The sequence below is a fragment of the Calonectris borealis genome, chromosome 16, assembly GCF_964195595.1.
Source record: "Calonectris borealis chromosome 16, bCalBor7.hap1.2, whole genome shotgun sequence".
Taxonomy (NCBI): domain Eukaryota; kingdom Metazoa; phylum Chordata; class Aves; order Procellariiformes; family Procellariidae; genus Calonectris; species Calonectris borealis.
The window spans coordinates 7622012-7637544 of NC_134327.1; the positions used below are offsets into that span (position 1 = coordinate 7622012).

Sequence of the window (15533 nt, forward strand, 5' to 3'; positions counted from 1 at the left end):
TCCTTTTTTGTTTCCTCAGAATGAGAATCTGCTGCTTTAGAGCATTGTTACTGGTGTGAAGAGGGTTATAAAAGGAAAACCATGCAGAGCGATTACACACTAATGCGCCAATTTATGTTTAGCTGAACAGACAGCTCACTAGGGAGCACTGATTTGTGAACAGCTTTAATTGTATGAGGTGCCAGATCTGCCTGGAAGTGTCTGATAATGATGAGTGCTTTATAATGCTCTGCTGATGTCCACTTGTTCTAGACTATGGGCTCTCAAACTTTTTGAGTGTAGAAAACATCTTTTAAGAGAACAAATCACCTGCAGAGCATTGCCTTGAGTTGCCTGAGTTTAATGAACCTATAACTGCAGCTACTGGGCAACTACAGCAGCTGGAAAAGAAACATTGAGATAGCAGAGAGCCATTAGGATTTTAAAAACAACTGAGTGAGGAGTTGAATATTATACCAACCTTCTAGGCTGGTTGGGTTTTTTGAGACTATTGGCAAGTGTTTTGAAGGCAGTTCAGTTGCCACAGACCGCCTCTGTTCAAGCCTACCTGAAGCTTTTCAGCCAAAGTCCCATTTGTGAAATGCCATCAACACAAAAGGAATAGCTCTGGATTTAAAAACAAGACAGTTGTTTTTAAAAATCTGTGCTTGTGTACCATGGTGGTGACCTGTTAACTTTCAGTTAATAATAAAAAAAACCCCAACCCAACCAAAAATAAAGCTGATTCTTAAAAATTTTTGATGATGGCTTGGTATGTTTGAAAAGTAGTAATTTATTATTAATATAATGAGACTGTGTGCATGTCTGTACAGATTCTTATTAGGTTTTAAGACAAAAAAATTTTGTTGATACATTTTTGTATTGTATCCTGACTGCAGGGAAAGAATTTAAAGCCTTGATGAAGCTTAGTGTGATAGAGCAATACCATCTCTTTCTCTTAAAAAAGACAGAATATAGGTGAAGACTGAAGCAGGAGACAGAACTATCCTGATAATCTAAAGTGGTTGTAGGAAAAATAATCATGACCATTTCAGTTCACTCATCATAGAGAATTTTGCAATGTTCTGCGACAGTTTTTCAGCCTATTTTAGAAGAGACAGAAGATAAGATACAAAAGATGGTTGGAGACTACAAGAAATTGCTAGGAAAGAGAGGATGTAAGATCAGGGAAAGAGAAACAAGATGAATTGTTCTGAGCTGATTTAAAGAACTTGGTTAAACTTACCTAGCAATCTGTTCAGTGGACAGTGACAAGATAGCTGGATAGTTCAAATGCATAGGGCAGAACTCAGAGCTTTTCCTGGGAATTGCCAGCTATTCGAAGTATTTATTTGTGATAGAATTTTATTTTCTCCTTGTATACTCTACTCCTGAGAGGTAGGTTCTGAGAGAAAGTTCCTAGTACTAAAAAAAAAAGTGAGTTTACCAGTCTTTTTGTTTATTTTGTATAACTCATCCTTGCTGTATTAGGCTTGTTTTCAGGTTTGGAATTCCAGCCTTTCTCTTTTAGTTTAGGGCTTTGTTAAAGGTACTCTTGCAGACTGGTCCTTTTGCTTAAGAGTTTACCACTGCTGGCTTGTCACTGCTTCTGTGGGAGGTTATTGCCCCTGCAGCAGAGCTGGTGTCTGGTACTTGGTGCAAAATCAAGACTCTCTGCTTACCAAACCTAAGCTAAGCTAAGATGCTGGACTCTGCAAAGTGGTTGAGATGTGGGCATGTGACACTGGCTCTGCAGTGGGATGCTGAGGCACGGCAGAGGGGAGGAGGAGGCAACAGGGCCATAACTTCTTGAATGGTTATAGATGATGGGGCAGAATTTGTGAGAGTTGCAAGTAGGTCCCTTCCTGCTAGGCCAGGTAGGTTACCTGTAGTCCCATAGAATGAGCCTTTCTAGTAGTAACTGATGGAGGTTAAAAGTTCTAGTTATGCTTGGAATAAATAGCAGAATTAAAAAGGAATGGATTTAAAAAAAAATTCTGGGACTTGTCTGCTGTGGTATAAAGGCAGTAATTAACAGCTATAACAAGCTCTTATCCGTCCATATGAAAGGAGATGATTTTGTTTTCTCCTCCATGTTTTCAGGTCATCCATTGACAGTGAACCTGCCTTAGTTTTAGGGCCCCTGAAATCTGTACAGGAGTTACGTAGGGAGCAGCAGCTGGCAGAAATTGAGACGCGCCGACAGGAGAGAGAAAAGAAGGGTCAAGAGGAGGAAGGAACAAAGCCACCAGTGCAAGAAATGGTGGAGGAACTCCAAGGACCATTCTTGTATGAATTTTCATACTGGGCAAGGTAATACCAAACTCTAACAGACAAGGTGTATTCTTTGAACTATTGTCTGGTGTTTCCATCAAACAGAATAGTGATATATTCCATATAGGAAAGAGCTGCTGTATGGGTACCTGTGCCTGTTCTTGTTGACTGTCAGCTAAACGGAAACTAGTACCACATAATATGAATTTTGCTTGGGTTATTATTGATATTTTCTCCTTGGGGTATTTAGGTGGGTTCTTGAGTCAATATGCAAGTATTCTCCTCTACATGAGAGCTGCTGATTGCATTTTCTTCTAATTGTATCTTATTTCTGTTTTATAGGTCTGGAGAGAAAATTACTGTGACACCGTCATCAAAAGAACTACTTTTCTACCCGCCTTATGTGGAAACAGTTGTTAGTGGAGGTAAATATAAATAAAATCTAGTTTGAAAGGAGTAGATTTTTTTAAGACAAAAAGGTATCCTTATAGATGAACGTATGAATAGCCCTTCAAAGGTAATGTTAGGGAAATTTCAATTGCAGCTATTTCTTTGGGCCAATTTCACTCTGGAATTTGGAAGCATGGTGTCCTGGTTTCGGCTGGGATAGAGTTAAATTTCTTCCTACTGCTGTGTTTTGGATTTAGTATGAGATGAATGTTGATAACACACTGATGTTTTTATTGGTTGCTAAGTACCCTATAGTCAAGGACTTTTCAGCTTCCCATGCTCTGCCAAGTGCACAAGAGGCTGGGAGGGAGCATAGCCAGGACAGCTGGCCCAGCTGGCCAGTGGGGTATCCCATACCATATGATGTCATGCTCAGTATATAAATAAGAGGCATGGTCCAGGAAGTAGCGATTGGGCATTGTTCGGCGAGTGGTGAGCAATTGCATTGTGCATCACTCATTTTGTATATTCTATCATCATCATTATTATTGTTGTTGTTGTTGTTATTATTATTTTCCCTTCCTTTTCTGCTCTATTAAACTGTCTTTATCTCAATCCATGAATTTTACGGTTTTTTTCCGATTCTCCCCCCCATCCCGCTGTAGGGGGGGAGTGAGCAAATGGCTGTGTGGTGTTTGGCTACCTGCTGGGTTAAACCACAACACATGGGTATTTGGTAGAGGGTGGAAGTACAGTTTTTATCAGCAGAATATGCTTCCAAGTGCTAAAAGACCACCTAGCACCAGAGAAAGGACTAGATTTCTGGACATCACACCAGATTCTCAGAATTGTTCATATTGCTCCCGTCTAGAAAAATAGTTGTGCAAAAGCTATGTTTGTATTCTGAGTTTGTTACCAAATTCAAGTTTCTGTTAAGTCCTGTTTCTAGTAAATTACAATAATAAAAATACTCACAAAAAAGTTAACCTCAAAATTGTCAGGCTTATCATCAGTCAGTTGATGCTACTTGTTAAGTCAGCGTCCATCTTGCCCTCAGGTTCCTCAGTGAATATGCTCTGTTTGAAATCACTAGAAAATGTTAGGTACCCCTTTTTATGTGCCTCTGTTGTGCACATTCTAAACACATTGAAGGGGAGGGGGACTAAAATTTTACTTATGTCATTAAACACGACATAAGCTGATCTGAATTTGATTTCAAAAAATTTTGTCAAAGCTCAGTGTAATATCAGCTAGAAGGGAATATTGTTGGAATCTTCTCCATGTGGCTGCAGTATATGTAACTTAATGAATCCTCAAAGCACTTAGCAAATACAGAACGTTTTGGAGATGTGCTTATAGCTTTGGAACTTAGTTACTGATTTTGTGAATGTTCAGATGTTTTAAGTTGTGTTGAGAGGCCATAGAATTGTGTGGGTTGATCTCTTATTCTAAGATAAAAGAACATCAATTGATCACTTTGGAAGCAGTTAAACTTTTGCTGTAAGACAGAATGGTAGTGTATTTTTTACTTTCTTGTTTGTCTTAAATCCCCTTCGCAATGACCAAGAGAGTTGTCCTGGAAAGCTGATAGAGATTCATGGAAAAGCAGGCTTATTTCTGGAAGGGCAAATTCATCCTGAGTTGGAAGGTGTTGAGATTGTCATCGGTGAAAAGGGAGCAACTTCCCCACTCATCACAGTTTTCACCGATGACAAAGGTGCTTACAGGTAATTAACAGATTTGTTTTGATCTTTTGGATTCTTTAGTTAAAGTGCAATGGTGACTTGACGATGTGTGTGTGATATCCAAGTGCTTTGTTTAAAACAAGTTCTTTTTTCCTTTTATTTGAAGTGTTGGGCCACTCCACAGTGACTTGGAATATACAGTTACTGCTCAGAAAGAAGGGTTTGTTTTGACTGCAGTAGAAGGAACAGTTGGGGACTTCAAAGCTTTTGCTCTTGCTGGGGTGACGTTTGAGGTAATGTTCTAAACACTTTGGGTTCTGAATGAATAGTGTGTGCAGTTAGAGCTAGACAGGTAAAAAAGTTAACCTATGTGCCCAGCCAAACACAAACGGGTGTGAGATTTGGGGATAATTTTGTCATGGGGAAACAAATCTCAGTGGATGAGCTTAGTTGTAGACCGTGACTTGCCATGCAGAAGATACTTTGCAGGGTTTATAGAGTGAAAGTTAGAGCCTGCAGTCCAAAAGACTGGCTTTATTTGCTTTTGTAGAGTTGGACCTCCTTCTCTTAATGAGTTTTGTCCCTCAAGGTGTTTTTTTCAAGCACAGTCTGGTCCAACTAGTGCCTGGTTCTAGTCTTTGGGATACTTTGTTCTGGCCCCCAGCATGTCCTGTGAAGTGATAGAGAATGACTGTTCTGGTGGCACATGCTATATGCAGCTGTGACTGCCCAGATGTTGAGAGCACAAGCTTCTGTAGCCCTGTAGTCTCGCAGGAGGGGATACGCTGCAGATGTGGCTAGTTTTCTTCTGCTTACAGCTGAGTGCTCAGAGTCAGCACATCTGTGCGCTCTGTAAGGGGCTTCTGAATTGAACCCTTCTTCATAAAGCAACTCTCGCTTGCACTTAAAACTATTGCTTTTTCAAAAATAGATCAAATCAGAGGATGACCAGGCTCTTGCTGGAGTTCTCTTGTCTCTCAGTGGAGGGGTGTTTCGTTCCAACCTCCTTACACAGGATAATGGCATGCTGACTTTTTCCAATCTGGTAAGTTGAAATTGATTCTTCTGAATGTGCGAAGCTGTGTTACTTTGCCCTCCAAAATAGGGATGCTATTGGTTCTCTTCAGTGGCAGGGGGCTGTATGTCTGCTTTGAAATCATAACGCGCAATGAGAGATGTAGGTCCCTCAGAGTGGACAGCACTTATAATCTTAGCAAGTGAAAGATGTGAAGTCTAACTTGGCAAGAAATTTCTTCCCAACAGCTAGTAGGTGATCTTGATTGATCTCTAATTTGCAGTCTGTAAACATGAAACAAGCCAATTCGTTGATGATCATTTGAGAGTCCTTAGAGGAAAGAAATCTAATTAGATTATTGATCTGTAAATGTGTGTAGACATGCCTGAATAGTTTCCTTGCAGACAGCTTTCTCTCCTGGTCACTTTCCTGTCCTTGAGGTCTTGCGGTAAGGTTTTGGGGCCATAGTTTGCTTTCCCTCTTCAGGCTTTATCACCTGGTGGAGTTCCATTGGTTTATTGTCCAATGTGCTCCCTGTTTTTCAGTGCTCCTGTTTTCCGACCAGTTTAACCTATGGTTGGCACAGAGAACTTTAGCTCTTTAGGGAGCTCTTGCAGAAACATAAATTGTTTGGAGTTGGTGAATTTTTGTGTCACTATCAGTAAACAGCTTGTTTTATGCCTCTTTGCAGAGCCCAGGGCAGTATTATTTTAAACCCATGATGAAAGAGTTTCGCTTTGAACCATCATCACAAATGATTGAAGTGCAGGAAGGACAGAATCTTAAAATTCGGATAACTGGTTACAGAACAGCTTACAGGTCAGTAGAGCTGAAACGCTGTGCAAAATGCTACGTACTGTATCAGGATGCATTATGCAAAATGTGTGTTTTCTCCTGATACACCTCTGTTCTGAAGGCTTGGAGGCTACTTTTGAAGGCACAATTTAACTTTATTATGCTGTGTATAAGTACTTTTTTTAGCCTTTTCTTTTGCATGTGGATATATAGCTAAGCTCAGATGGCAGGACTGTAAGGAGAAACATTGCTATGAAAGCACTGTGTCACTGGCACTGGAATTGGCTTGTGCTGTGTCCAGTGGGACAGGAGAGGACTACTCTAGGGATGGTAGACCAATTCAGGTATCTGACTTCAAGATCCTTCCTTTCCTTGCCCTTAGGGGTAAGTGCTGCTATTCATGGAAGTCAGGGAACTTGGATTCCTAAAGCTGTGCTCTGAACTGCAGGTAATTCTGATGCTTTAAACAGTTTTACATATACGTTATAAATTCCGCTTTTTTCCTCCATGCTATGATAAATATATTAAGTACTTTTTCCATCAGGTATAACAATAAAATGTCTTTAAAAGGTGCATTAAAACAGCATCTGCACATCTGTAGCAATTGGTTCTCTTTACACCTCTAGCTGTTATGGCACAGTTTCTTCTTTAAATGGAGAGCCTGAGCAGGGAGTCTCAGTAGAAGCTGTGGGGCAGAAGGATTGTAGCATCTATGGAGAAGACACGATAACCGATGAAGAGGGCAAATTCAGGCTACGTGGCCTTCTGGTAAGGATTAGAACGGTCTCTGTGATTTACTTTTATGTTAGTGTGATAATGGAGCAATAAAAAGTGTTTTATTAATTAGCTACCGATTTCTGTTTTCCCATCATGCTTGCTAGCTCGGATTCCCTTGAGTCTGACTGTGTTACACTGTCATGTAGTGAACTTTCATTCTAGTAAAGGGGGAAAAAACTTCTAGTATAAGTCTGTGGAACTTGCTGCCAGCGTACTGTGATGGCCTCCCACAAACGCTGAATAGTTCCCATGACGTGACGTGAGCCCCCGGTCCATGCACTGGAACCGTCTAACAGGTGTTCAGGTGTTGTAGCAGCGAATTTTCTTTCGCAAAAGAATTTGGGGAAGCATTTAGTTTCTCATGTGAAAATACTGTGACAGCATATTTTTAGCAGGATATTGGGTATATGTGTGACGTTGATTGTACAGCATTGTACTTACGTGAAGTAAGCTGTTCTGCAGGAAACGTGGAAGTTGAATTTCTGGGACCGCTATGTATGGAGTAAGCAATTATGCTGAAGTAGAAAGCAGTATTTGATCAGGTTTTAATCCTGTTTAATGGATTTTCTTTCTAACTAAAACACTTCACAGCAGATGATTTCTTTTAATACTGTAATGTAATAAACTAGTGAAAGTTCTGTGATAGGCCTTTTGTATTTGCTGGCAGTAAACACCCTTAATGGTGTTATTGAGTTAAATTTTCTATTTGGGATAAGGAAAACTTTAACTGGATAGAGTTAGATCTGTTTGGGTGGTGTATCTTAAATGGAATCTACTGTCTTCTAAAATTAAAGTACGTATTGTTCAGTATTGGAATTTATCATTGAATGTTGCTTTTAGCCTGGTTGTGTGTATCATGTCCAACTCAAAGCTGAAGGCAACGATCACATTGAAAGAGCTTTACCACAGCATCGGGCAATTGAGGTAATTTTTCTTTTTTTGTAGTATCCCTTAAATATGAAATGCATCTGTCTAGGCATTATGTCTGTTCTATCAGCAGCAATGTAGTTGAATGCATTCTGCTTAGACAAGTGGCTTTCAGCAAGTTAGCTCCCTAAATACGGGCCCCATATTGTGTGTCAGCACCATAGCTTAAAATTGAAATAAGATAAAGCCCAAACGGTAAACAAGTGAAAAGGATTCTTTCACAGTCACAAAAACTATACATCAAGAAACGAGAGAATAAGTGTATAGAATACCTTTCAGTATTTCTTTGTGATGTGAAACAAAGCACTAGTGACTTGAGGATATCATAAATTGTCACATTATGCTATCTTTATATTTAGTTACTGATTGATAGATTTTGTTATGCTTTATTTGGTCCAAATCCTGCAGTCCTGATGTAGATGAAATTGTCATTCAGACTAGCAAATCTTCATAAAATGTAATAATAACTTTGAATTGAAAACTGATGAAATCTTGTTAAATATTCCTCCGTCCTTACAGATTCAGATAAATTGCATCGTATTTATCTCTTGACATCCAGCAAAGGTTAATTAGCCTTCGTTGGTTCTCCAGTGGGGGACGGTCATTATTTGAGCTCAGACGCGCCTGACCAGGGTGCCCTCCTTTGCAGCAAAACAGAAGGGCAGTCCTTAGTGTCTTCTGGCTAAGAGTGCTTGCTGGTTGGGAAGGGGAAGGGAACGGCAAACCCAAACCATATGAAGGTTATGTACTGCAAGTGACAGCTGTATGCAGTAGCTTGTACTAATAGTACCCTGGCTAGCCTGCCATTTTCTCCAGGAGAGAGAAGCGTTTGAAAGACACCTGCAGGAAAAATGTACAGCCTCAGTGGCACCAGACTGTTGATACGGCACCTGGCCTAACCGGAACCTGTCTGTTACTGTAGTTATTATTTCAGTAAATGTCTTTCCTTACTCTGATCGGAGTTCAGATTTAGAAACACAAACGTTCTGTATTTTAAACAATTTTGAAGAATATAAAGTTACATATTTTTGAAGTAGGTTATATTATGATATGAGCATATTCCTCATTAATCAACTGTATAAACGTCCTAGCGTAGTAATATGCATCTCTCAGCACAGTGGCAAAATACTGAGACGAATGTTCAGACTTCAGGCAGTCCTGTGTATGTAACTCAGCCTCTTCCAAAATAATGTGTGCTTTTGATACTAATTCCATTTTTAGTTTAACTTAATGCCATCAGCCTTGTGCTGATAATGCACAAGGCTGTAATTGCGAGCTGTGCACTCTGGAGGAAAAGTATTTGCAATTGGAAAGCCTTCAAGTTTCCATGTGTTTAAAAATTCACTTCTTGTTTAAAATTATGAGCAATATTTGTGTTGTCCTAACTGTCGTCCGTTAACTGTTCCTCTGTTGGTAAAAACACGACTGTGCTTTATGTTGCAGGTTGGGAACAGTGACATTGGTGATGTTAATATTATAGCGTTCCGGCAAATTAATCAATTTGATTTAAGTGGAAATGTAATTACATCTTCCGAATATCTCTCCACATTATGTGTAAGTTCAAGCCTTTCATCTTTTTCAAGTGTGTTTGCTATTGGTTTCCCAATGTTTTTTTGTAGGGTCACTGGAAATTGTTCAGTAGCCAGAGCACACACATTTAATTCAAATTATGACTAATATTTTAATGAAGGTGAATTTGAATTCCAGGTAGAATTAAGATTCCAGTGTTCCTCACTGCTTTGCTTTAATGTTTCCATTTTTCATGGGAATATGTTTAAGAAATACTTCTTCAGGTTGGCCTGTACATTTCTGTGTCTGCTTCCCTGATTAGGGATGTCCGTAGGGAGAGCAGGACGCCAGGGGTGAAATGAGTCCTCTGTATCAGAGAAGTGCATTAATTCCTGAAATACCTGGAATTTTTGATATGCATGTCTGCTAGCAAGAAGATACCATGTGAATGCAACGATACCATAGGACACATGAATTTAAAAGTACAGTTATAAGAGACAGTATGAGACAAATAGTAAAGCTGAAATTTTCAAAAGACTGCACTGTGGTCTGAAAAAAGCTTCCTAAACAGCTGTCATCCTTTTGGCTTAGGGTGCAAATGCTGGAAGTACCTGCAAGAGGTGTTAGTGTGGTAGGAGTTATAGTACCATTTCTCAGGTTTAAAAGCTTCTTGAAATGTTACCTACAAATATAAATGCAGTGCCTGGATTTCTTTCAGACTAGTCTGTTATGCATCTCACCTGCCAAGATCTCATTGTTAAGCTGTTGGGTTTTTTTGGGAGACATCCAAAGGATCCAACACTCAGAGCAGGTGTGAAGGGAAAATGTATCACCTTACTGAGGAGCACCTGAGCAAGCTTCCTATCTTTCTGGGGAAATTTAGACCCTTGCAGTTCAGCCTAAGCAAATAGGAATTGATGTTAAAATTAATTATATGGAATTTATCCAAGCCTGTACCTGTTTCGTCTGAGGTTGGGGCTTGCATTGCACGTAATGCATGTGTGCTGTGGATGGGTGCATACCATCACCCTTGCTTTCAAGGCAGAAATTTTTGTCTTTGAAAGATGTGCTAAGATTTGATACAGACGGGAGCGAGCAGTTTTGTGACCTCAGTCTGGTCCCTTCTGGTTGCATGGGCTTGATGGAACAACTGGAAATGCTCTGGTGAGCTGTGATTGGAGCTGCAACCATGGTAGCACTGGGCAGAATCAATGGGAATTTAGTTGGGCTGTGTCTGCAAGGAGAGCGGAGTCTTGGGAAATATCTGATCCAGAAGTTTACAAGCAATGGTACAGATGCTAGAGAGCTGCTTCAGAGTGGTCCACAAAACCCATCACTTTGCTTACTGCGTCCTCTGGAGGAGGCACAGTGGCTGGTAAACATTTGTGTGTGCAGGCAGCCTCATGTGAGGAGGTGCTGCTGCCCCTACCAGCCTTATTTGACTATGATACAACCCTCTTTTAGTTACGCTGGTTTCGGAGCAAACTGTATTTGCTGAGGACTTCAGGCCTATTCTGTAGCTTGAGGATGTCTAGTTTGTTAAATAAGTGTAGAGAAATTGAAATCAAGCAAAATGAGCCTATCGGAGAAACAGAAACAACCCCCAGCTGCAAATTCCTGTGAAACTGCTGGGATTATTTAAAAGAATTACTCAGTTCTGGTTGATGCACAGCACAGATTACTTTTAATACACTAGATATGTGAAAATATCTGACATCAGTTGTTCCTAAACTATTTCAAGTTCTGTAAAAAGACTGTTTCTGTGACTTTTCACATCCCAGATTAAAACAATTCCAGGTGTTCTTACTTGCCAACTTTCTGTTTATAAAACACATGATGAATTTTGAAGTGTTTTTATCCCTTAAGGTGTGGGATGTCCAAAATATCTATTGTGTGCAGGCTCAGAAATACCAGGTTTGTGCTTTCTTCTTTCCCTCACAGGTGAAGCTCTACAAAAGTGAAAATCTTGACAACCCAATTCATACAGTCAACTTAGGCCTATCCCTATTTTTCCATTTCCCTCCACTGCTCCGAGATGGAGAGGTAAGAATATTGCTGAATAATGAGCTTAGGTCACTTTAATTTTTTTCCCTAAGGACACTTCAGTGTTATTTCTGGTGTGCCTGCAGTACTGTATTCATGCTGGAGTGACCAGTGTCTCAGACTGTTAAATTGACTTTTGCCTTAAATCTAATTTTTGTCTCAGACTGCTACTGATGCTGTAGACTGAGTGTATTTTTTACCCTCAGAATTACGTGGTGCTCCTGGATTCTACATTGTCTAAATCACAGTATGACTACACACTGCCTCAAGTTTCGTTCACTGCTATTGGATATCATAAGCACATTACACTGGTCTTCAGTCCCACTGTAAGTACAAAATACTGAAATGTTCAAGTGTTCACCTTGAGAGCCATGTCTGGTAGTATAGCCTGCACGTATTTTGTGGTCTTGGCCAAACTTTCTATTAAATAAATACAAAGAGGCACTAAAGTGACAGTGAAATTGGATTTGGCCACATTTAAGGCATCAGGCAGGGATGTAATAACCTGGTATGTTAATGGGAGGCAGGTAAGGAGTTCAGGAAGGAGTTGTAGCCATGACACTACCTGAAAGGTTGCAGTAACTGGGGGCTGAAGGAGAAAAATAGGATCGTTGTCAGAATTCCTGTAAAGACTTCTGTGTATATGAAAGAAGTATCACCAGGCCAAAAAGAGAGCTTTAGTTATTGGAGCTGAGGTGGAGGGTAAAGCAGAAGAGTTCTCAAACTTAACATCAGAGGAAAACTCCCTCGAGAGAGAGAAGTGTCTTTGTGCACTTGTGAACAGTGCAGTCACTTTAGTGAAGTGTTTGTCCTGTAATACTTAAATGATCTATTTCTCTTCTGCATCACTGCGTGTTCAGATGCCAGTGAAACGTGAGGGAGACATAAAATGGCGGTTATAAGTGAAGGATGCAGATGTGCCTGAAAGCTTTTGTGCTAGTATGGTTGCTGTAGTGTTATCACTGGGATCATAGAGGTTTGGGCAGCATGTGGCAGGTAAATCAATGCGCACCAGGCTGACTCTGAAGTGGAGACTGACCATCAGTGAATTAGCTTTAAAAACCAGCAAACCCCAGGAAGAAGGTAACAGATGAATCAATCTGATCAAGGGGACTGCTTTGAAGTTGAAGGTAAAGTAAATCTTAGAAGGACGTCAGATGGGAAGGGCTGGATGTGCCACATGATCCTGTTGCTTAAAGCTGAGGGATGTCATAGTCGAAATGACTGTTTAAAAAAAAACAACCAAAATCCATGGTCCCCGCTGTTTTCAGAGAAAGCTGCCTGAACAAGATATTGCCCAAGGATCTTACATCGCGTTACCACTGACGCTGCTTCTGTTGTTGGCTGGTTACAACCACGATAAGGTAGGTCATGGCTTTTTTTGTCTTATCCAAATATTATTGTCCTATCAATGAATACTTCGTACTGTGTTAAGTGAGGGTTTGTTGAGGTGGTTATCGAGACAGAGATGCAGTCAGCAGTCTGTCACCTTATGTGACACCTTTTAAGAAAAGCCACAACGTAGCCAAGTTTTTGGATAACTACCTTCCTTTAAAAAAACTTAGTGTGAAGGTGAGTTCCTGTGCCACTTCTGAATTTTGTCTTCTCACTGGATGGCTGTGGGAAAAAAAAAATGCAGCATCATTCAAATTCAGATAACCAGACTCAGTGATAATAGGAATAAAAATAATTGTTTTACTGGTTTCAGGAACAATCAGATCGGAAAAAAATATTACAAGTCATTGAGTCTGGTCTCTTTAGCTTTATACCCTCCCTAGTGAAAAGCTCTCAAGAGGAATATAACTACGTAGTATATAACCCCCTCTGTCTTTGTTAACAAGCCATGCTCTTCTAGTCTTCTCTGATATGACTGGATTTCTGTTTTGCTGATAAGAGAAAAGAAATTTGTCTGTGCAGTTTGATTTCCTCTCAAACATGGGTAAGACAGCACAGAACATGGGATTCTCCAGGATTTTCTACAGTGTCACTGAAAGTGCCTCCACTGAAAATGGTGGTCATTTTCTAGACTCAGGACTCAAACTGCTGTTCTTGGCTAGATGACGGCAGGAAAAAAAGTTACTGACGAATCATTTTAGTTTTTGATGATCAGAAATTTCCAGAAGTTTGGTTTGATTCTTTCCCAAGATTTGCTGCCATTTTCTAATATCTTTGTAGATGTGCCATTTATGCAATAGATTCTGTTTGTTTGGGGATGCATGGGTCTAAAGAACGCTATCATTCAGACCTTTCGTACCCTGTAATCACAAGCTGCTTCCCCTTTTTTTTTTTGCCCAGCTCATTCCCTTACTGCTGCAGCTGACGACTCGACTGCAAGGAGTACGTGCTCTTGGACAGGCAGGTTCTGACACAGGTGGCTCAGAGGATGCAAAGAGACAAACGAAAAAACAGAAGACAAGACGGACGTGAGATGAAAGGAATGATTGCATTAAGTGGCGCTCCATCAAACTGGAGCCTGAGGAGGCGAAGCCACTAAAATACATTTTTGCTGAATTTGCGGACTTTACATTTTAGAGGTTGCTACATGAGCGCCGTTTGTCACACTAGCTCCATTTTGGTTGTAAATTTTCTATGGAGTCTATAAATTTCCTTGTTGTAAAGTAATGAAATGAATGCCTCTGTTGTCACTGTGAGTGCATCTCCCATACTTGAAGACAATTAATGATATTTTTTTTTTTTCTTCTCTCTTCAGTGGAACAGGTCATGCTGTCTTCATTAATGATTTGTAAAAGCAGTGGTAACAGACTGCTTGATGTCACTTTCAGTCTCTAGATTTTGGGATCATTTTTCCGTACCTTTTGAAATACCCACTTTACAGAAGCAGCACATAGGGATTTTACTAAATCAGTGGTGCTTGAAACAAAGTTTTGGGGGACATACATGAACTGGTGAATTACGTCTTTGGCACTTCCAGTTCAGCAGCTTTATTGAAGAGTCTGTCACCTGCACAGCTGTGATTTCAGTTCTTATCCAATGATTGTGTTACCTTTGATTAAAATCAAGTTTTTGCCCGATGAAGACAAATTGTTAATGTCAGGTAAGGCTAGTTGTTATGTCATCTAAGTTCTGATGATCCTACTGCAAAAGCAGTGTTTTAATTTCAGTTTCATACACAGTGTGACCTCCAGTATTCCTGAAATGGCTCCAGCTGGTCATGCTATTCTTTCCGAAGCTGTACTGTGTTGTCGGTGATACCCATTCGCCCGTGTGGCTGTCACATCTACTCAGGCCATGTGCAGCCTTTTTGCCAATTGATAATTGATTTTTTTTTTTTTTTACTTCTTTTACTTTTTTTTTTTTGCTTTTCAAAATCTCCAATGTGTACAGTCCCAATAATGTAGTCTGTAATAAATAACTGTTTCTTACAGGCTATCTTTTGATTCTTGTTTGAAGAAGACAGTTGGACATACACAGTTTAAATGTTAATGGGGCTTTTTATTGACAAATGGTATAAAGGTTAATAGAGCTTTTGAAAGATGCACATAAATGCCTACAAATATTGCAGATGTTGGTACTGCCAGTAAGTGGCAATGTTTCTCTTTTACAGTACTTGAAATAAAGTCCCTTTACATTTAAATATTTAAGCTTACAAACCCTACCATTCTTAGAAATTTGGATGCTAAAGGTTTTATGCTATTTTTGTTGGTATTTGGCATTAATTTGGGCCTTGATAATTAAAACTTCATTTGGTGATCATTCTAATCTCTGAGGGAAATTCTATCAAGACCATAATAAAAATGAAGAATGTTGAAAAAGCATGTATGTATAGAATTTGAGATGAAGCTCTAATAAACTATCATGCTCTCTACTTAATGACCTTGAATTTTATATTGCTGTGATGAAGTAGATGGGGAAAAAACAAAGTGTTGTAAGACTTACAATAAATTGTGCATTCGATATATCTTTATTTTAAACTGGTGAATGTTAAGAAAGGTATTGCTACTTTGGGGGAATGTATGAGGAAGAAATGCACATGTCCATGTGCCTTGAGGGAGTACCAGATACTCCGACCTTTGAACTGTGGGACTTGCTGATGATTGACCTTAAACAGTGGGAATGCTGTTAATAAAAAGAAAGAAAAAAAAAGTGTTAATGCTCGCTAATTCAATGCTTGCTTCTAA

The 15533-nt window shown here is 39.7% G+C and overlaps 1 protein-coding gene across 2 annotated transcripts in view; it reads left to right on the forward strand.

Annotated features, from left to right (window-relative positions):
- NOMO2 (NODAL modulator 2) overlaps nt 1-15311 on the forward strand; it is a 29952-nt gene extending 14641 nt beyond the window's left edge. For both annotated transcript variants that reach the window (XM_075165087.1, XM_075165088.1), the window contains 13 exons: nt 2083-2292; nt 2596-2678; nt 4211-4370; nt 4495-4621; nt 5260-5373; nt 6035-6162; nt 6765-6906; nt 7756-7839; nt 9286-9396; nt 11293-11394; nt 11601-11720; nt 12666-12758; nt 13690-15311. In XM_075165087.1, coding sequence (XP_075021188.1) covers nt 2083-2292; nt 2596-2678; nt 4211-4370; nt 4495-4621; nt 5260-5373; nt 6035-6162; nt 6765-6906; nt 7756-7839; nt 9286-9396; nt 11293-11394; nt 11601-11720; nt 12666-12758; nt 13690-13821 — 1606 coding nt within the window. In that variant the 3' untranslated portion in view covers nt 13822-15311. The remainder of the gene's footprint in view (nt 1-2082; nt 2293-2595; nt 2679-4210; nt 4371-4494; nt 4622-5259; nt 5374-6034; nt 6163-6764; nt 6907-7755; nt 7840-9285; nt 9397-11292; nt 11395-11600; nt 11721-12665; nt 12759-13689) is intronic.
- Nucleotides 15312-15533: the final 222 nt, after the last annotated feature.